Consider the following 22,340-nt stretch of genomic DNA (forward strand, 5'->3'; position numbering starts at 1 on the left):
TTCTGTTCTCTTGCCTCCCCTTCCTCCGCCATGACCCAGAGGGAGCACCCAGCAGGGTGAGTAGCTGTGCATGTGTGCACATTGAAATAAGCGTTTTCTACACCCACGTTTCACTGTGTTTGCTTGTGCGACAGTGATAAACGGAGGAGAATTGAGACACGCTGTAAAGTGGCCTCTAAAAAAAAAAAAAAAGCCATCATATGGCTGGAAGTCAGCCAGGAGCACCACAGCTCAACATCAGCACAATAGCTGCTCATCACCATCAACCTTGAGCTTCTCAAGGTTTTCTCCATCACAGTAATGTTGGAGCGCTCCATATTTCACTGGAGGCGCCTAAACTGGGTGAATGGATGATCGAGCAACTGTTTGTTTGTCAGCACTACATATGTTCTGGTAATCTAGATGATTAACAGAACAAGTGCAAGAATTACATCTCAGCTTATAGGAAACTATCCACATCACTACAGCTTTTACGTGAAATATTTCAAAATTTCCTGAATGAATCCTGGTGAAAGAACCACCAAATATTTGCTCACAGACCATCCATTTGATAAGATGTTTCCCAACACAGCTCAGTCTGCAGCACCATTAGTTGATATTAAATACACAGTTGCAAAACTGCTGTTGCAGCAGTGAATAGAAATCACTGCGGCAGAAAACCAAACTGCTGTTCTCTTTGAATGACTGGGTGAGCTTGTGTTATGTAGTGTTATGTTTGGTGCTGTCACGTCAAAGTGTAGAAAATGTACTCTGACATCTAAAGTGTTCTTTCACAGTCTGCTTATGTTCAGTATCCATGACAGTTTCCTAATGAAAACTTATTCTGTGCATCAGCGGGTTCAGTAAAGAAGCAGAAAGCAGATGAACAGCATAGTTTATCCTTTAAGTTGTCTTTTGGATGAATTTTGGCTATCACAATGTCCAGGTTGATTTTTTTGATTCTTTTACAGACAGACTTTGTATTAAAAAAAGAAAAAAAAGTCAGAAGAAGAGACAAAAAGATAAAGAATTTTGCTAACTTGTGTTGAGGTCCATTGTGTGGTTTCTTCTTTCCTGGGTGACTCACCAAACCCTCAATGTTCTCATCCTCCCCACATGGGGACAGAGAATGATAAGTGCCCCACGCTGAACCTATTGCCCTTACCCAAGTACAAAAACCACACAATGCTTTGATCGGATTTCTTTAACGCTGAGGACCAGGACAGGCTGCATTGTAAATATGCCTGCACAGCTTTATTACCCAATAATGAGAGTCATATTTTACATGAGGACTGGTGTGTCGGGGGCACAGCACTAATTAGCTTTATAGGCTGTCCTGCGTGCTACTGTGGCAACGGTTTAACCTATGCTTACGTCTGCTGTTATTGCTCTGTGTGTGTGTCTGTCCCCAGTGTTCATCCACGCCGTTACCTGCACAGCTGAGTGTGTTTATGCTGCATGTTTGTGGTAAACTGTTTATGAAAAAAAAGAAAGCTAGATCAATCGATGTGTGTTGACGCATTATGTTTGTGTCTTTGTCTTTCTTCAGAGTAAATCAGTGTCATCAACAGACAGCCAGCCCACTGAGGAGCGCCAGGGCCCATCAGGATACTCCTCCTCGCAGGGAGGAGCTGAGGCCAAGAGGAGGCGCTGTGACGACAAAGAGCCCCTCCCACCACACTCCTATGTACGTGTTTTTATTTTTTGGTCATGGATTGTTTAAGCTAAATGGTAAATGGTTACTCAGTAAATCACCTGGCAGCAACTCATTACCTTTGAGCATGTAGACATAGTCAAGAATAGTTGTTCAAACTGAACATCTGAATGGGAAAGAAAGGGGATTTCAAGTAACTTTGAACGTTACATAGCTGATGGTACCAGACTGGCTGGTCTGAGTATTACAGAAACTGCTGATCTACTGGGACTTTCACACAAATATCTGGTGAGCAGCAGTTGTCGGGACAAAAATGCCTTCTTGATGTCAGAGATCAGAGGAGAATGGACAGATGATAGAAAAGCAAAAAAAATAACCACTGGTTACAACCAAGGTATGCAGAATAGCATCTCTGAAATGACAACACGCGCAGCCTTGAAGCAGAAGGCTGCAGCAGCAGGAGACCACACCAAGTGTCACTCCTCTTAGATAAGAACTGGAAACTGAGGCTGTAATTCACATAGTCACCAAAACGGGACATTGAAATATTGGTAAAATATTCCTAGTCTGACGAGTTCGGATTTCTACTGCCACACTCAGATAGTAGGGTCAGAATTTAGTGTAAAACAACATGAAAACATAGATTCATCCTGTCTTGTATAAACAGTTCAGGCTGCTGCTGGTGGTGCAGTGGTGTGCAGGATATTTTCCTGGCACACTTTTTGCTTAAATACCACAGCCTATTGTTGCTGAAGATGTCCATCCCTCTATGAGCACAGTTTACCCATCTTCAGATAGCTACTTCCAGCAGGATAGTGCATGACTTTACAAAGCTCAAATAATCTCAAACTTGAACATCTTGAGCATCAGTTCACTATACTCCAATGACCTCCACAGTCCCCAGACCTCATGACGTCAGATTCCATGCTGCAGTTATTCATTTTGGCCGGTGATCTGCAGTCGTCCAGAGGAGGGTCTGTGAAGTAAATCAAGTGCACTCACAAGAAAGCAACAACTGTTACTTGGTTAGCTTAAAAACCGTTTTATTGGTCAGCATGATGTGTAGGATTCTGTTCGCCATGAAAGTCTTGACAGGATTGTTTCACAACAATCTGAGTGCAAGCTGTGAAAGGGGAAGTGAAAAGAGAAGGACTCAGATTGGATGTCAACATTTGTAACAGTGAATCAGAGTTTTGAGTTGGAGCACAGCATATCTGCACACAAGTGGTAGTTTTTTAGTGTGAGGGCAGGATTTCTGGGTGTGAAATGGAAAAAATGAAGGCTCTCAAATCTGAAAACTACACACATCATTAAAGATTGTAATGAACCCCTCTACACTGAATAGCATTTATTAAAGATGCAAACACAAAGCAAGTCATTTAAATTAAATGCTGTTAGCGTTGTTTGTGAGCACAAAAAGCAATATTTTGACAAATTTTCATAAAGAGAGCACATGTACTTACACACTCCTAAGATGTCATGAAGCCCTTTACTATGTGTGTGTTTGGTTTTGTATGTGTGACATTGTCTATGACACTATAGGCCACACGGTGGGTTGAGAGCCCATCTCCAATTAGAGTGGTGTTTGGTTTGGATGGGTCCGGTGGGAAAGAGCAAGCAGCCAGAGGGGATGTAATGCCAGAGGAGAGACAGCCAAGGCAGATAGCTGTAATGAATTAGATGGCTGTGTGTTTGCAGTCTGGAGGATTGATTGACACAAGGAGTCTGTCTGTGCAAGGCGGCCTCCAGCAAAATCAGTTTGGCATCAACAACAGCAGCCCAAATCTTCCCCATTAGACCAGAGGGGGAACAAGCAGCGATAGTTTCCGCTCTCTAAATATCTTTCCTCTCTTTCTGTCCCGGTTCCCCTCCTCTTTCTGCTGCTCTATATCGTTCTGTCTCCTTATCACTGTTTAATTTTTCTGCTTTCTCCCTCTCACTCCCCCTCGCCATCCCTGTTTTCTTTCCATTCTTATTCTGTCTTATATATTTTTTATTTTCAGTCATATCTGCTTGTACTTGTTCCCTCTCTCGTTCCTCTCTGTCCGACTCTTTTTTTTTCTTGCTGTTTTTGACTTTTCGTTCCAGAAATAGGCTGAAGGCATTGTCCTGTTTTGGTTCTGCATAATTGGGTACTGATGTCAATCCACACTGATGTCAATAGGAATATCAGGCCATGATCACATCAAAGCGCTGTTGCTATGGTGACTAAGTGCCATCGTTTTCACCCCGGAAAAAAAAAATTGAAAGAAGAGAGATAGAGGGATGGCAAGGCAAAAAGAAGAAAATGTGTCGTGGATGAAGAAAGACCAACAGAGTTAACGTCTGTGTGATCTTGAGAGATAGAAATAGTGTTTCTATTGGGAGAGATGTTTGGTGAGGATATATGGTCCTCAGTATCTCTGTCTTTAATGTTGCACGGAGACAAGACAGTGAGAGGAAGCTAAGAGCAGCCACCGATATTGCTATATCGATCTGTGTGCGCCCTTGTGCAGCTGTGTGCATCTTTGTTATAAAAGTTCTGTATTTACAGGTACAATATGCTGTGTGTCTGTGTGGATTATAAAGATATAAGCTCTAATTTATTTCCTTTCTCATGTCCTTTTTGCTTCTCAGGATAGTGATGGAGACAAGAGTGAAGACAATCTTGTGGTGGACGTCTCCAATGAGGTGAATGGCCAAACTTGTATTATTCTTTATGTTTAAACTTGCTGTAATCGGTGCGATGAACTAAATCTGCTCATTCCCTCAGCTCTGTGGAGAATTTAGCTTTTTATTTTTTCTTTTCAGTTTCAAGTTTCACTCCCATTAACTTTCTTTTTGGCTAAAGCAGACAGCTGTCTTCGGTAAAACCTGCCCGAAACGGATTTTTTTAGACAGGCATTCAGTGAATGTAACTGAGCAAATAAAAGCTTAATATTTGGATATTTCTGTCAGGATATGTTGGTAGAGACTAAAAACAGAACTGAATGCAGGGCGACTTACCTCCTCCAGCTCATGTCTTAACGCACTCACATTAGCCTTATCTATTCTAGGGGGGTAAAAAGTATTTCAGTGTTAGGTTTAAACACCACAGATGAGGGAAAAACTGAACTCTAATTTACAGACAAAGATGAGTCATAGCTGCAAAAATGTCTGAGACAGGGCTGGGTCTTGTTCTCCCCACTTCTGGGTCTGTTTATACTCCCAAAATATGAATACAAAGTATGAGCTCATGCAGCCACTGAATCTTTTGTGGGAAATGTAATTACTTCCAACACACACACACACATACAAGCACACACGTAGAGTTGTGATGTCAATTATGTGCAACATAACTCTTCTTCATCACTCAGGTAGGATGATGATCATGGAAGAGGAAGTCATAAAGTCCAGTTTGCTAAATAATATCAAGGTAAATGTAGCTTAGGTAACTTAGTTTTAAAGGATATGACAATATTCTTTGCTTAACTTAAGAGGGATGTTAACAATCCAGAGGCTTATAAATAAAATAATATAAAGATATCTATTTTGATGTGAATAGTTGCAACATGTAGACTTAAATATGTAACTTGAAGGAAACAGAAGATAGATTAGTTCATTAGCACGTGTGTATTTTCTGACCCACATTTGAGAAAAAAATATATTAAAAAGTGACCTTTGAGCTTTGTGTGTAGCCATTGCTTAAAGTATATTCATGTGTGATCTTTTACAAAATTCATGTACTCATAGCTGCACCTTCAGTTCTTTTGACTAATTGCATCTTTACTATGCAACATATCAAAGTCACTCATGCAAAACTTCACCCTCACAGCTTCATCGCGGCACATCTCAGCTCCAGACAGCATCTTTGATTTTCTTACAAACCCACAAGTGACAAGCAGCTTTTCTTCCAACAGGATCTCACATCCTCTGTGCAGCAGTCCACACATGAATAAAGTATGGAATCCAACTTTGTGAGGGACATTGGGAGTATCTATAGATGTTCTCTCTGCACAGTCTGACACCAGACACTTTCGTCTGCATAACCCTTAATGCCTCAATTGTAGTTCTTTAATTTTATGCAGTTGTTGTGTGTCCTTGCATGTGAACCAGATCATATTTTAATATTTCAGAATTGTGTTTCAATATCTGCCATATCTTACACTCCAGCTGAAATGACCAATTATTTTTTAGATGTTTGAAAACTGTTGCAGTCTCAGAAAATCCATCTACATCCTGAGTCTGTTTGTTATCATATCATGTCAGAAAAATAAAGCAAAGGCAGGAATTTAAGAATTTGCAGCTTTTCGTTTGACTTGAAGAAATTAAGTGTGGAGATAATATCAAATAAGCAAACCAGCTAATTATTTGAAAGCACAAATATTGAGTTATATACATTTTGTTTTGCTTGCTCTCAAGCTTCTTATTGAGTGTGTGTGTGGAGCAAGTCAGCAGGTATGCAGCTCATTCAGCTTTCTGCTGCAGTTTCCTTGTAAATAGGAAGAACTCTTATGTAAGCTCATTATCAGCTGCCACTTTTTTTGCTCTTTTCTCGTGAACCATGTTCACACCCTGACAACACATGCATTCACAAATACTTCACCCATTTCCTCTCATCTGTTCTCTCTGTATACATTTTGCCCTCCTTCCGCACTCTTGAAGCTCCGGTTCTTTCCTCCCTCCATCGTTTCCTTTACTTTCACTCCTTCCTTTCCACAGCTCTCACCACTCCTCCTCCTCCTCTCATTAGATAACTGCAGTCTGCTTCATTTAATTTATGCAAAGCCATTTATGCCCCTGGAATATTTTAGTTCTTTAAATACTTCACGCTGTGTACCAAAATATGTTTCATCTAGGCTCTCTGTATTATGATATGGCAGACAAAAGCAAAACTGGTCTCCTGTGTGATTTGGAAACTGGTACAAAAGCAGAGGGGAGGAAAAAAAATCAACAAATGTGGGTAATGGAAGAAAAAAGGAGGAATGGTGTTTGTGTGGATGTCTGCGTGTTATAGAGAACATAAAACATGCATTGCATACGTAAATGTGTGCACATCGCGCAGATGTTTTTCTGTGTGGTTATAGGTGATCTTAAGTGTGCATGCATGCCTGTGTGGGTGTGTGTGTATCTGTATGCACTCAAATGTCTGTGCTGATCACTGTGACCCAGAGGGAAGTGCTTACTCCAGCACTCTGTTCTGGGGGAGGCAATGCTGGCTCAACAGTGGCTGCAGTGATGAAAGCATCTGTAACAGCAACATTATCTCCAGGTCCACACGCTGCTGCACCAGCAACAGTGACAGTCTCTACTGTTTCATGTAATGTTCCCTGAGCTCTCAGCCCCTTCACAAATCACAATACAGACTTTGGCAGCAGAGCTTATGTTGGATCCAATATGCAAGGATCAGGAGAAAAGGAAAAACTGCCATATGTGCACTGATGCAGCTGAATGTGTTGGTTTAATTAATTATTTTATTAAAGAACTGCATGAAAATTTGCTGGGACATGAAGTTATTACTTCTAAAGATGGAAATAGAAAGACTGCAACAAAATCATCACGTAATCTGAAACTCATAGGACAGAACTAAGAATTGTTTTAGTCTACGTGTTGAAGACTGAATGATTTTTCTTATGTGTCATTCAGGAGCCGAACTCTCCTGCCGGCAGTCCTCCTCATTCACCGCATGGAAACGGACTGGACCGGGCACCTACCCTGAGGAAAGAGCTCCCGGGTTCATCAAGCACAGGAGAGGCTCCCTCCACGCCAAACCCCCGCAGCCCTACCCCAGGGAAGTCCAAGGACCCTGCACAGGTAAGCCACTTATAGTAGATAAGTTGATGATTCCTTGTGCTTCGAAGTCATTTATTATAACTGTACCATTCATAGTTACTAAACTGTTGCAAAAGACTCAAGACAAACAAAAAGTGTCATTCTGGACTTCAGTGTAAACAAGAACATGTGTTTTATTGGTTATATTTTTATTGTTTGACATATCCATAGATGGATAAGTCCCAGTCTCCGCTGTCAAAATCTGGCACCCCATCCCCATCCCACCGTGAGGCTCTTACCCCAGGAGCGCCAGGGGCCCCAGGAGCTCCAGGTCCCAGCACTTCCTGCCTTCGCCTGGTCAGCAAAGCAGCAACCAGTGCAGACCCCCTTGGTGAGACTCCTGACTGACTCCTGTCTTAAAAAAAAGTTGTTAAAACATTTACATAAACCTGCAGTTAATCCCTTTTTTTTTAAGCTGGTTTGTCTCTTTTAACCAATTGGGAAAGAAGGACTAACTAGCTCCTTGAACTTTAACTGTTGTGGTTTCAATTAAATTTGCTCCCAGTCTACCTCTGCATCATGTATCCACTTATCCCTCAGTTTGATCTTCATTTCCTTATTTGTTTGTGACATCAGTGTTGCATATTAATGCAACTGTTATTTACTCTTTTGTTCCAACATATATATATATATATATATATATATATATATATATATATATATATATATATATATATATATATATATATATATATATACATATATATATATATATATATATACATTGTTGCCCTACTGCTGCTTTTCTTCTTCTTTACAAACTCATGCAGTGGTAGATGTGCAACCCCATGTAATATCTTAATAAGAAGACAGGCATCTAAAAAACGTAAAAGGCTGGTTCCAACAGTGAAGCCATTTGTCGCAGTTAACAGCTCTCTGCTCTGAAACAAAGTTTAATGAAAGAGGATGTTTTCCATTCCTCTCAGCCCCCCTGTGACTGTCTTTGTGCTTGTGTACTGCATATTGTTCCTCCTCTTTTATCCCATCCTTCAATCGCTCCTTCCTCTTTCCCTTCCTCCCCAGCTCTCCGCAGTCCCATGTCTGTGCCCCCCGGTTCATACCCGGCTCATTTTGGCGTGGTGTCCCACGCAGGACTGAATGGGGAGCTGGCCAGCCCAGGAGGATTCGGAGGAGCTCTAACTCTCTCTCCACAAATAAGCGCAGCAGCCAGCGCCTACTCCCGCAGCCCTATGGTGAGCAAAGACCGAATTATTCTTCTGTCAAGAATTGATTTATAGTTCAGATCCAACCCTCCGACTGTCGTGGCTCTGTTGAAATACTTGATGAATCGACTCTGCATTGTCAGTATCAGTGCTGTGCATTCATTATACACTCAAAGTTGTCATGTTTACATTCTGTAATTCCTTGTCAAAGAGACCGATGGTTGTAGAGAAGATTTACAGGTGGTATCTTCTGAAAAGAAGCCTAGCCGTTTTTTCAGCATGCTGCATGCTGTCTTCAGATTGAATGCACCCATCTGCAGAATCATGTCTGTAAACACGAAGACACAAGCACAGTCGTTGCTGGTGCATTTTTGGATGTCCTTGTCAAGAAATCAGTCATTTCTTTTTTCTTTTTATTTTGTCTACCAGGTGGCGTATGACTCTCGATCTCATCTGAGGGCCCCTGGACTGTCCTCCTCGCTCCCTGGCTCCTCTGGTGGCAAGCCGTAAGCTAATGTTTCATTTGTTCACATGGATGTGATTTTTCCTCCAGCAGGCAGCATGAACATATTCATTTTGGGGATAAAATGTCATTAAAAGAATATTTTGATATTTCAAGCATGTTTTTGTTTCTATTACTAAAAGCTTGTAGGACCTGGTATAATTTAACATATTAAAACAAGATTAAATGTGTGTGTGTCTTTATCACCATGAGACATTTTTGTATTTCTCCCTTTCAAATCTGTTGCAACATACATGCAATTAGCTGGTGTCGCTGCTTTCAGTGCACATGACTGATGTTTTCTTGTTTTGCTTTTGTTTTTGTTTTTTTTAGTTTTGGTGAATATTTGAGCAAAGGTCACATTGCAGGAAAAAGGCAAAGATCAAAACTCTCAAGTTCTACCAGTTCTGTGCCTCTTCCTGCTTTAGAGGTGGAGAAGTGAAGGTTTTGGAGACCGTTACATGGGAAATCATTTCAATTTCTGGTCAGCTGATGTTGATTAAAAATTTTAAGCCGTGTTAAAAAGCTGAGCAGGATAGCATAATGTAAGGTTAAGAGATTAGTTGGATACAGACAGTTGCAAATACTTAAAACCATACTAATGGAAAATCAAAAATGTTTGGATGTTTAGAGGCAAAATATCCAAATGGGTAGTGGCTGCTTTCTTTGTGTTTTTAGACACTCAGAGCCTTTCAGTGTTGCACATAAACCTGATATGACACCTGAAAGCTCTCCGTACTGGATACTTACCTCGACACATTTGCACTTTTTCTCCTATGTGTGTCAGCCTAAGAATTGTGCTCTTTTTTTGTAATTTGTAGTAGAGCAGCAATTCATTCTTGCACTTCTAATTTGAAATCATAAAACAACCCTGGCTTCCAGCCGCTATAGTATTGATCAGCCATTAGCAATGCCACACTGACTCTGCCCTGTAATACAATCTGCTATTATGCATTCTCGCCCACAGCTTCCCTGAGCTCAGTAATTGCCTGAATTTGAGCAAATATAACCAGAGTTTCAAGGCTATTATAGTGTCATCAGACTTCACAACTTTCACACTGACATCTGCAGGGTTGTTGAATTGTTTCTTTTTGTTTTTGTGATTCTCTCTGCTTTTCCTTAATTGATTGATTCATTTAGACTTCAGCGTTTTATGTCAGTGTCCTTCAAAGTTAGTATTTTTTTATTTGAGAGAATCAGTTTATTTATTTTCTATTCCTCCCGTCTCTCCATCTCAGCGCCTACTCGTTCCACGTGAGTGCAGATGGTCAGATGCAGCCGGTGCCATTTCCCCCCGACGCCCTGTTGGGTCCGGGAATCCCACGTCACGCCCGCCAGATCCACACGCTGAACCACGGAGAGGTGGTCTGCGCCGTCACCATCAGCACCTCGACACGCCACGTCTACACTGGAGGAAAGGGATGCGTCAAGGTGTGGGACATCAGCCAACCAGGAAGCAAGAGCCCCATGGCCCAGCTGGACTGTCTGGTGAGTAATAAGAGGATGGAGAACATGCACACATACACCAAAAACACACTGAAGGCCTAAAAACTGAGATGGCAACATTGAGAAAAGCCCATGCAAACAAATGTGTGAATGAACATTATGTTCACTGGGCAGATTTGTTTTTATTGACTGTATCATCCCTCTTGCCCAAATTTAATGTCCCAAGTGTCTCCATCCACTCTACTAAGTCACTGCACTTTTTTTTCCTCCCTGATCCAGTTACAACAGGGATCTAACAGATTACTTCTTCTTGTCCAATCAGAACAGAGATAATTACATCCGCTCCTGTAAAATTCTTCCTGATGGACGAACCCTGATTGTTGGAGGGGAGGCCAGCACGCTGTCAATCTGGGATTTGGCCACGCCCACTCCACGCATCAAAGCTGAGCTGACGTCGTCCGCTCCTGCCTGCTACGCTCTGGCCATCTCCCCTGACAACAAGGTCTGCTTTTCCTGCTGCAGCGACGGCAACATCGTGGTCTGGGACCTTCACAACCAGACGTTAGTCAGGTAAGATGGAAGAGAAAAACAAGTTTGGGTAATAGTTGCCACGTGAGAGAGAGAGAGGGGATGATTAAAAACAGAAGACAGCCAGGGAAATCTGGAGAAAATGAGGAGGAAAAAAAGGAAAAAGTGGTTATACTTGCCATAGGTGATCGAGACAGAGTTAAACAGACAAGTTCCAGAAAGAAAAGGTAGGAAGAAAGGTAACTGGGGTAGGGTGGGGGGTAAGCTTGGTAAGGCTGTATTTGAGGGACGGGGAAAAAAGGATCTTGTGTGGGTAAAGTGAAGGGACTGGTGCTGCAGGGAAAAAAGGATTAAAATATATTCAGTTTGACACCTCCAGCAGAAAAGAAGCAAAGAGACACACAGGAGTCCGCCGGTATGTGTGTTTTTTTCTCAGCAGCTCTTGTGTTTCCCCTCCCAACAGGCAGTTCCAGGGCCACACGGACGGGGCGAGCTGCATCGACATCTCCAACGACGGCACCAAGCTCTGGACGGGAGGGTTGGACAACACGGTCCGCTGCTGGGACCTCCGAGAGGGACGCCAGCTGCAGCAGCATGACTTCACCTCGCAGGTACAAAAACACAGCAACACACACATGCAACGCTGAACGCTGATGGAGGAGCCACCATTGTTCGTTCACTGCAGGCTAATATTATCCAGCAGCAGCAGCTTTATGCTGACACCTGCAGCGTGTGGTCATGTACAGTAGCATGCAAAGGTTTGGGCACCTCTTGTCAATGTTTCTGTTTTGGTTAGAAGATTCACTCATCTCTGAAAGATCAAATTAAAGAGGAGACTTTTTATCATTTTTGTTTTATAAAAAAAAGTTTGTTTCTCAAAACTGAATTACCTTGTTAGAAATACTATCATTTGTTAGCTCACATTCCTCACTGAGGAAGACCTGGTCATGCAAATTTGAAATATTTTTAAACACGTTTGCATAGGTTTGATAGAAATGCCGATCAAAAACCACTGAGTGGCTCTAAAAGATAAATTGTTTTCACAGCTCAAGGAGTAGAAAAGCCTGGAGAACTCATTTAGAAGAAGAAAAAAAAGAGATTTCCTGCATCTTCACCACAAAATTTAGCATCAAAAGGTTTCATAAAATCATATTTCAAAGGTCTGTTTGGAGGAAAAAAGCTGGTGAAGTTTATAAATGTATACCTCTCCAGCTGTCAAGCACAGCAGTGGATTAATCTTGATTTGGGCTTGTGTTGCAACCAGTATCACAGAAGAGCAGTTCTCTGGGAGAGAGAAAATTAAAAGAAAAAAAAAACTGTACTGCCCCTATAATAATTATAAACATTTCTCAAAGTTCAGAAGGGATGAACCTGGGATTTGAAATATAAAGGTTTCATCATAGCCCTCTTTGACCTAAAAATCATTGTATTGTATTTAGACCTAGAAAGAGGAGGGCATACAAGATGGCCCAAGGTTATTTCTGAACTAGAAGCATTCTACAAAGAGAAAAAAATTAAAATCTGCCAGACAAGACCAGAAAGACACTTAACTACCTGTTTAAAATCAATTCAAGTGAAAGAAATTTGTTAATCAGATCAACATTTACGCACTTATTTTTTCGGTTTGGTGAAACATGCCTACCACTGTTCTCTTAAACGCAGCTGTTATAGCTTATAGGGGAACATGCACACATAACACATTTTCAGTAAATAAGTACTGGCTCAGGTTGTGCTTCATATCTACAACAGAACTCATCTCGCAGCAACAATATACACAAATATGTATGCAGCAAATATAAATGCACACAGTGCATCCTCGCCTTGCACGAAAAATGCATCCACAAACAGCATGATTTCACCTCACAGGTTTACACACATAAAAAATCACTATTGTTCACTCTGCACTGTCACAACAGAGCGATGGAGTTGACCACTGTTGTCAAATGAGTTTCGATCCACCGTATAATGACTTTCTCCATCGTTTTCTGTCTCTATACATCTGCCACCTCCACTCTTTTGCAATTCTCTCTCCTTCTGTCTCTTATTTAAATTAATTCACTTTACATTTATCTTGTTTACATCTTTCCATGTTGTCATTTTTCTCACCTTAACTTTCTACCTTCTTTCCCCTTCTCCATTTTCACTCAACACCTTTGTATCGCCTCTCTTTTGGCCTCCAAATCCTCATCTGTGCTAAATTCATCTGTCCTCCCTGCTGACATCCATTGTTTTCATTCATCCATTAACCTTATCTGACTTCCTCCCTCATTCTCTATTCTCTTACTTCTTCTTTTATTCCACGTCTGTTTTCATTTTTTAACCATTGCTATGTCATTGTATTCTCCACCTATCCAAATTCTTTTTTTTTTAATTATTCCTCATTCCTTGACTTCCTCCCATCTTTTCATCCTCCATCTCTGCTCTCCAGATCTTCTCTCTGGGCTACTGTCCGACAGGCGAGTGGCTGGCGGTAGGGATGGAGAGCAGCAACGTGGAAGTCCTGCACGTCTCCAAACCCGACAAGTACCAGCTGCACCTCCACGAAAGCTGTGTCCTCTCCCTCAAGTTTGCTTATTGTGGTATGCTAACAAAAGTTCTTTATTACAATCCTACATGTTGGAAGCAGTTCTGGTCCTGGTCTGGTCCACTTCATGCTAACATTTGGTGCTGTTTCATTTCAGGAAAGTGGTTTGTGAGCACAGGAAAAGACAATCTGTTGAATGCATGGAGGACACCATATGGAGCAAGTATTTTCCAGGTGAGGGTCGATGGCGCTCGTATGCATAACATCATTGTGTGCATGTTTTGACTTCAAAGTTACCTATTTGTCAATGTGGAAAAGGTCCAGTTGCTTTTCCTGAAATTCTAGCTATGCCTGCCACACACACACACACTTAGATACACACACAAAAACAACCCAATGTCATAATTCCACCTTATTCAGTTGCTTAGTTTGGAGAAATGTTGAATGGTACATATGCTGGGATGCAATATTTTTAGCTGAGCCAGTGCATCTGGGTGTGAATGAAACAAGAAAAGGGCGATGAAGGTGCATTTAAGCTGAGTATTTTGTGTGTGTTGAGCAGTGTGGCTGTCATATTTGTGTAAGCTACAGCGGGCAGCAGAGTTGGCAGCTCCTGTTCCTCCCTGTGGACCGAAAGGGGAATGCTGGCTATCTTGCTTTGTTATCCAAATGCCAAACGTTGCTCCTGCCAAACAGCTCCCTCCTGTCACAGTGTTATACAGATCTGCTCTCTCCTCCTCCTCCTCATTCTTCCCGGTTTATCGCTGTCCTTTCCTGTTTCTGTCTCCTCGATTTTCTTTAAAGCCTCTTTCCTCTCTTGCTCCCATTTTTCTTCTCTTTCTTTATATCTTTTTTTATTGTTGTCCTTTCTCCCTCTGCGCTTTCTCATTTTTATCTTTTCTTCCTAATCTGTCTGAACCTTTCCCCTGTCTTTCTTCACTGACCTTGTCTTTTGTTTATTATTGTCCTCTTCTTTCTTTCTTCATCTTCCTTATATTTTTAGATATTTTTTTTTCCTTTTCTCCCTATGTAGCACATTCCTGCTTTGTTGGCATGGTGTTTTTCATTTTAGTCAAACATTTCATACATCACAAAGGGAAAATTAGAGCACAATAAATGGAATACAAATGGAATTCAATCTTATCAACAGAGATCCATTGTACAAATATACTGTGGACTGTTCTCTTGAGTTTTCATATAAATAAATCTTGTTGCCAGGAGCTTTGTTGTGCTAATCTTAAAAACCTAGGGAGGTTTGTTTTCTTTTGAATGATGAAAGTGTGCAAGAAATTGTTTCAGTTTCCTTTTAGGAGGCGTTCTGGATTAATGTGTTGATTGAAAGTTTTTTAAAAGATAGCATGATATATAGACTGATTAAATAATTAAAATTACGGTTGCTAATTTAAGTTATTATGTAAAAAATTTTTTGAAAATTTTAGAATGTGCTACTGGGTGGCTGCAAATTGTAGTAGGTCTGATCAAACTGTTTTATCTTTTTAAAGAAAATTTACGTTTTTTCTTAGACAGGTTACTTTAAACTTCTCATTTCAAGAGAATTTTTCATGCTAGTTCGAAGACTGTGCTGCTCAAATGGTTTCTCCACATACGTTGGACTCTTTTCCAGATTTGTAATGATGATGATCAGTGGTGACAGAAACGTCAGGATGCACTGATTAAGCTCTCCAAAGACAAATTAATGAGCGAAATAACAAAAAAATCCCACGAGTTGGAGAAGAAACAAGGCATGGCAGAAACAAGGCAGAGAGAAATACACTGTCTTCCAGCTTTTTTGCTGGGAAAATTTGATGTTAGCGAACAAAATGGATGAGCTTGAACTCCTAACGGACACAGAAGGAATACAGAGAAAACAGTGTTCTGTGTTTCACATATCCCAAACTCTAATGTGCCTAAATGCTGCTTTAAAACTGTACGAGCACATCGACACAACAAAGTTAGTGGAAAGCTAAAATGACAAGGTCCCGCAGTACTTGCACACAGGACATAAAACTATTAGCGCCAAGTTTTTTATCCATTTTATCTTTCAAGACTCCAGATCAAGACGGCTGGTTTTGTCCTGGGGTCTGATCTGGAGCCACGGGAGCTGATTTTCCAGAGAGGAATGCTACAAAAACTGCTAAACGGAAAGTGTTCAGTCAGAGGCTTCTTCAGTTACATTCAAAGATAGAAGAAATGAGAAGCCATTCCTGCCAACATTCATTGCCTTTTAGGAAAATGTGATCGACAATTCATTATTTCTTAAAAACAAGAAAAAACTACATTGTAATTTCTCTTTATTTATGCAAAAATCCTCTTGTCCTTGAGGATTAGATTTGGATTGTAAGTCAGACAATCATTCTGATCACTTTAGCTCATATTTGTTTGCATATTGTATAGTCTCAGTGCTTTACAGCTTCTAATATTTAGATATTTGACTTGTGACATTAATTGAAGAGTTAGTACACTTTTCTCAAAAAGTTTTTTCTCTCTGCTTTGCTTTTCTGTTTCAAACTCCTCTTTTAACCTGTCATTGCACCCCCTCCCTGCTGAACTCCCCTCTTTCCCTTCCTGCTATCTTGGTTTACTTTGAGAGATCCAGTGTGAAATGGCCTCTCACCGGTGTCTTGATGATTGACAGATCTGCTGTGCGTGTAGCAGTAGAGGGAGGAGAGGAAGAATCGACATGAGAGAGGGGCACTGAGTGAAGATGAGGAGGGGGGAAGAGAGTCAGGGGCAAAAGGAAAGAAGATAAATGATGATGGAGCAGTAGGGGAAGCATAGGAGAAGGTGCAGTAGAGAAAACGTCAGAGCATCTTAAGCCAGGTCAGGCTTTCAGACACAAAAGGAGGAAAGGGAAGTAAATGGAAAGACGGGATCATACGTTGTTACCAGTTCATGCAAGCCATCGGACTTGTTCTACCAGGGATGCCAGAACCTGCCCTTAATGAGGCAGCACCTCACAAGTGACAGAAAGAAGTGCTGTGTGTCTAAAACTGAAGCAGACGAATGAGTCAGCATCCGGGAGCTGTGCAGTTGTCTGTTTGGAAATAATTGCCAACTGTTTTGAAATGCAAATATGTCTTGTGCGATTGAGTATTAATTGATGAGTCAAATCTTTTCTAACATCTTCCTCTCTTTGTGTTTGTTTCTCTCCATCTGTCACCATCCGTCTCACCCACTCGCAGTCCAAGGAGTCTTCATCTGTGCTGAGCTGCGACGTCTCCCCAGACGACAAGTACATAGTGACGGGCTCTGGGGACAAGAAGGCCACCGTGTACGAGGTGGTGTATTGAGGATCAGAAAGAGATGAGAAGAGACAGAATACAGATTGTTTTTTTTGTTTTGTTTTTTTTTTTTTATTTGGAGGTTTGTAGGTATGGGCAACTAGTTGCCCTGCCACCTAATCCTGATCGTCATTACATCAGTAACAGCAGCACCTCCGTCTCAGTCCTCTTGAGTCCTTCTGACCCTTTGCCCTAAAACTTAACCCCTGCCCCCTGTTTTGTTGTCATTTAAGCTACTGTAGAAGCTCCCAAATGGCCCTCACCATCTCTTCCTCCTCCTACTTTTAGCTCAAGGAATGAGGCATGATAACAGAGAGGCAGAATGGGAAACAGCAAGATAAGAAGGACAAAGGAAGAAGGTGGTGGAGAGTAAAGATAAAGTTGTGTGGAAGAAGAGGGGAAAGACGAGTAGAGAAAGCGAGAGTGCGGAAGGAAGAGAAATGAAGGGGGGAGGAGGGGGTAACGTAATTAGGGCTGTTTCCTGATTAAGAGCTCAGTGGAAGGGGGGGTCCCCAGAGGAGGTGAAGAGCGGCACTGTGGGAGCGCCAGCCAGGAGCACTGATACCACACAATCGATTCATTAGCCAGACAGTGGAGGCCTTAATGAGGCTGACGCCACAGCTCGATCTCCCCAGCGAGAGGTGTCGGGAGCTGGGGAACGATGACGCTCCGATATGAATGAAATGAAATGAAATGAAATGAATGAATGAAATGAAATGAAAAATACTTTATTAATCCCAAAGGGAAATTCAATATTGTAGTAGTAGTAATTTTTTTTTTTTTTTTTTAAACAATCACATTAATTAATTAAGGGCTTTGTTCTTCAGCCTGATAGCTGCTGGAAGGAAGGATCTTCTGTATCTCTCTGTCTTGCATCGGACTTGAACAAGCCTCCCACTGAACACACTCTGTTGTTTCGTCACGGCGTTGTGTAGAGGGTGTGAAGGATCTTCCATTATCTTCGTCAGCTTGTACAGAATTCTTTTTTTGATGATCAACTCCAGCGGCTCCAGAGTTACTCCAAGCACAGAACCGGCTTTCTTGATCAGTTTGTTAATTCTTTTCAAGTCTCTGGTTCTGATGCCGCTGCCCCAGCAGATTGCTGCAAAGCTGATTGCACTTTCAACAACAGACCTGTAGAACATTTGCAACATTTTGGTGCAGACGTTAAAAGATCTCAGCTTCCTTAAGAAGTAGAGTCTGCTCTGACCTTTCTTGTAAATGTACTCAGTGTTGCTTTTCCACTCAAGTCTGTTGTCCAGCTGAACTCCAAGGTACTTGTATTCCTCCACCACCTCCACCTCCTCTCCCATGATGGAAACACTTCTATGTGTGTTCTTGTTCCTCCTGAAGTCAACAATCATCTCCTTTGTTTTCTTGGTATTCAAGATGAGATGATTGTCACCGCACCATTTCACAAACTGACCGACCAGTTCTCTGTACTCTGCTTCTTGTCCATCACTGATACACCCAACAACTGCTGAGTCATCAGAGTATTTCTGCAGATGACAGAACTCAGAGTTGTACTGGAAGTCTGAGGTGTACAGCGTGAATAGAAATGGTGAAAGTACAGTCCCTTGTGGTGTTCCAGTGCAGCTGACCACCATCTCAGACACACAACCTTTCAGTCTCACAAACTGTGGTCTGTTTGTGAGGTAGTCGTAAATCCAGGTGGTTGTGGAGGGATCCACCTGGAATTTCTGCAGCTTCTCACACAGCAGAGCAGGCTGAATCGTATTAAAAGCACTTGAGAAATCAAAGAACATGACCCTCAAAGTGCTGCCTGACTGGTCCAGATGAGAGTGGGCTCTCTGAAGCAGGTATATGATGGCATCTTCAACCCCAAGCCCATTACGGTATGCAAACTGTAATGGGTCCTGAAAGGTGTTCACCTGCTTGCTGAGGTGAGCCAGTAAGAGTCTCTCCAGGACTTTCATGACGTGAGATGTCAGGGCGACTGGTCTGTAGTCTTTTGGTTCAGCTGGTTGTGGTTTTTTAGGCACTGGAACAAGGCAGGATGTTTTCCACAGCACCGGGATTCTTCTCTGACTCAGGCTGGTGTTGAACAGGTGCTGGAGAATCGGACATAGCTGTTTTGAGCAGGTCTTGAGAACTCTGGGACTGACACCATCTGGACCTGCAGCCTTGTTCTGGTTCAGTTTCACCAGTTGTTGCATGACTTGGTTACAGGAGACAGACAGAGTGGAGGTGGAGGCAGAGGAGGTTTCAGGAAGTCCTGATGTGGAGGGAGATGAGGTTGTGTCCAGGTCCTTGACTGAGCTGCAGGGTGACAGAGTGGAGGTGTGACAGGAAAGCTGTGGGCTCATGGAGGGTGTGTGGCTAGTTGGGGTTGAAGCAGGAGGTGAGCTAAACCTATTGAAGAACATGTTCAGTTCATTCGCTCTGTCCAGACCTCCATCAGTCTGATCCTCCTTTATCCCGAAGCCAGTGATCTTCTTCATTCCTGACCACACATCCCTCACATTGTTTTTCTGAAGCTTACTTTCCAACTTCTTCCTGTAGTCCTCCTTGCACTTCTTCATTTGTGTTTTAAGTTGTTTTTGTGTGGACTTCAATAACTCCCTGTCTCCATCCCTAAAAGCTTTCTTTTTGATGTTCAGCAGCTTTTTCAGGTCACTGGTGATCCAGGGTTTGTTATTGGGGAAGCACCTCACTGTTCTTGTTGGAACGGTGCTGTCCACACAGAAGTTAATATAATCTGTCACACACTCAGTCAAGGCATTGATGTCATCTCCATGAGGTTCACAAAGGACGTTCCAGTCTGTAGCCTCGAAGCATCCTCTCAGAGCATCTTCAGCTTCATTAGACCAGGTTCTAATAGCCTTTCTAATGACTGGTTGTTGCTGAACGATGGGCTTGTAGGAGGAGGAGAGAAGAACTAGGTTATGGTCTGATCTTCCTAAAGGTGGCAGGGCAAAGGAGCTGTATGCATTTTTAATATTTGCATAAAATAAGTCCAACGTTTTGTTTTCTCTGGTGGAGCAGCTGACAAACTGTTGGAAAGTTGGTAGAGTTGCAGAGAGGGAGATGTTGTTAAAATCTCCAGAGATCGCCACAAATGCGTTTGGATGTTGTGTTTGAAGCCTGGCCACTACAGAGTTAATGACATCACAGGCTGCGTCTGGAGCGGTACCAGGTAATATATATACCGCTACCAGAATAACGCATGTGAACTCTCTGGGTAAATAATACGGGCGGAGACTCACAGCTAGCAGTTCAATGTCTCTTGTGCAGATCTTCTCTTTAACAGTGACATGTTCAGGATGACACCAGCGCTGGTTTACCAGCACCGCAATTCCACCTCCCTTCAGCTTCCCGCTGAGTTGTTTATTGCGGTCTGCACGGACCGTCCTGAAGCCGTGTACAGACGCATTACAGTCTGGGATGTGTTCATGCAGCCATGTCTCGGTGAAGCACATAATACTGCACTCTCTGTATTCTTTAAGAGACCTGGTTAGCACCTGAAGTTCATCAATTTTGTTAACTAGCGATCTCACGTTTCCCATAACAACCGTTGGAAGAAACGGTTTGAATCGCCACCGTTTTTCTCTCTGCCTCGCTCCTGCCCTGCATCCTCTTCTCTTTCTTTTCAACTCCGTTGGGATTTGAAGTGTTGTTTCACTGATAATCTTGAGTTTGGAGAGTTTTATCAGTTGATCCCGATGGTAAACAAGTCTCGTTGCCATGGAGACTCACAATAACAAGTCTTGCAAAAACAGAAAAATATTCAGAAAAATCTCCCGTATAGCACAGCCTCTGACCAGCGCGAAAGAATCTACCCGAACAGACACAGATTGACAGCTGATGTCTTAAAAAGACGGCTATATTGCAAAAAATCACGAGTTAAAAACAGAGCTACTACAATTGCTGCTGCCACCTAGCGGCGCATTCTAGAACACCAGGGGGGGCGCTTCAGATTTCCACAAACACTGACATGAAACCTTCTCAGACACATAACACATGAGCTGCACGTCACCAGGCGGGGATACACACTGTTACACCCCCCTGAGGTGGATGTATGAAGGGAGAAAAACACACAAACACACCGAGCACCCAATTAAACATTCACCACAGCGCTCTTCTCCTTGCTGCTTAATATCTATTTTATTTTGGTCTGACAAAGGCAGCGTCTAATGAGCAGCGGCGTCGATGGGATTCTCCCAGGGCCCAGAGACACAAACAGAGAACATCCGCCGAGCTGTTCCATCTAATTCCTCTGGATTGTTCTCCTGACACCAGGCACTGCTCTCGCTCTCATTAAAAGGCAGTGTCAGCTAGATGAAGTAGCAGCACGCCAACCTCACTGTAAGGCAGACAAGAGGGCAAATTAACACCACGACATTACGCTACCATCAGCAGCTAACTAAGCAGCGTCTAATCCGATTCCTTTCAAATTTTATGCAACCAGTTGCTGTTTTCATTTACAATCTAGATGAGATTACATGTTTATCAGAGTTTTTATCTCCATCTCTGCCTGCCTGCTGCCTCAAAGAGTTCTGGCTAAATCTTGTTTGATAAGCTATTTTTAATTGAGATGCTAAAAATGTACCATTCTTTTGAAATATACTACGCTTTCTTGTCGAGTTTTGAATTAAATCTACACCGTTCTCATGTCTGTAAGTCAAGTGTGGAGTTGGCTAAGCCTACAGACTGAAACCAAGAGGGAAAGACTAGCTTTGGCTATCTGAATGTAGCAAAGTGTCTAACAAGCACCCCAGAAAGTGTGTAAATAAAATTATGAGTGTCTGTTGACCAGCAGCAGAAGAAATTGCAGAAAGTTACTTGACCTGATTCATAGTTTGGCACATAATTCACAGTTTACTTTTAAATAAATCTGATTTAACCAAGTAGTTAATTCGCTTTGGTGCTTTTTACCAGAGACATGAAGGTGTGTTTCCAGTATGTGCACTGTGCTAACCATCATCACTGCAGATATGAGTTAACAAAAGAGCAAACATAAAAAAGTCAAGCCAATTATTTTACCTGTTTCTTTCCTTTTAATCCTCCTTGTATCATATTCCATACCAGTGGGTAATGTGAACTCTGCCCCTGTAGAGCATGTGTCACCACTCTTTAGACTGAACAGGCACATTTCAAGATTTTTGTTTGTTACTTATTAATTTCAATATTTTTTTATGACTAGTGGTTGCTAGTGTCATGTAATGATATGTTTATGTATTGGGATTGCCAGGGGGTAGATTTGGGTTTCGAGGGATGCAATCACACATGGAGACAAAAAAATCAAGGGAACACAGGTGGGGATTTTTTATTTTATTTTTTTTTACATATATCTTTCTTTCAGTGTAACTTTTATCCTTGGTGGTGGTGGTGTCAGGCAGAGGACAGACAGCATCAGCAATTCAATGTATAGAAGAAAAAAGTATTGGAGAAGAGCTCCTCTGTCCACTGTTTGTTGTTTATATTTTATCCCCCTTTTTGAAAAGTGATCGTA

General features: G+C 42.0%; 1 protein-coding gene across 2 annotated transcripts in view; it reads left to right on the forward strand.

Annotated features, from left to right (window-relative positions):
- Window positions 1-17,542, forward strand: part of tle2b (TLE family member 2, transcriptional corepressor b) — a 74,086-nt gene extending 56,544 nt beyond the window's left edge. For both annotated transcript variants that reach the window (XM_042006527.1, XM_042006526.1), the window contains 13 exons: window positions 40-56; window positions 1,529-1,666; window positions 4,250-4,303; window positions 7,238-7,405; window positions 7,595-7,754; window positions 8,447-8,616; window positions 9,016-9,092; window positions 10,327-10,576; window positions 10,857-11,104; window positions 11,526-11,673; window positions 13,491-13,641; window positions 13,744-13,820; window positions 16,769-17,542. In XM_042006527.1, coding sequence (XP_041862461.1) covers window positions 40-56; window positions 1,529-1,666; window positions 4,250-4,303; window positions 7,238-7,405; window positions 7,595-7,754; window positions 8,447-8,616; window positions 9,016-9,092; window positions 10,327-10,576; window positions 10,857-11,104; window positions 11,526-11,673; window positions 13,491-13,641; window positions 13,744-13,820; window positions 16,769-16,876 — 1,766 coding nt within the window. In that variant the 3' untranslated portion in view covers window positions 16,877-17,542. The remainder of the gene's footprint in view (window positions 1-39; window positions 57-1,528; window positions 1,667-4,249; window positions 4,304-7,237; window positions 7,406-7,594; window positions 7,755-8,446; window positions 8,617-9,015; window positions 9,093-10,326; window positions 10,577-10,856; window positions 11,105-11,525; window positions 11,674-13,490; window positions 13,642-13,743; window positions 13,821-16,768) is intronic.
- Window positions 17,543-22,340: the final 4,798 nt, after the last annotated feature.

The sequence above is a fragment of the Melanotaenia boesemani genome, chromosome 14 (assembly GCF_017639745.1).
Source record: "Melanotaenia boesemani isolate fMelBoe1 chromosome 14, fMelBoe1.pri, whole genome shotgun sequence".
NCBI classification, from domain to species: domain Eukaryota; kingdom Metazoa; phylum Chordata; class Actinopteri; order Atheriniformes; family Melanotaeniidae; genus Melanotaenia; species Melanotaenia boesemani.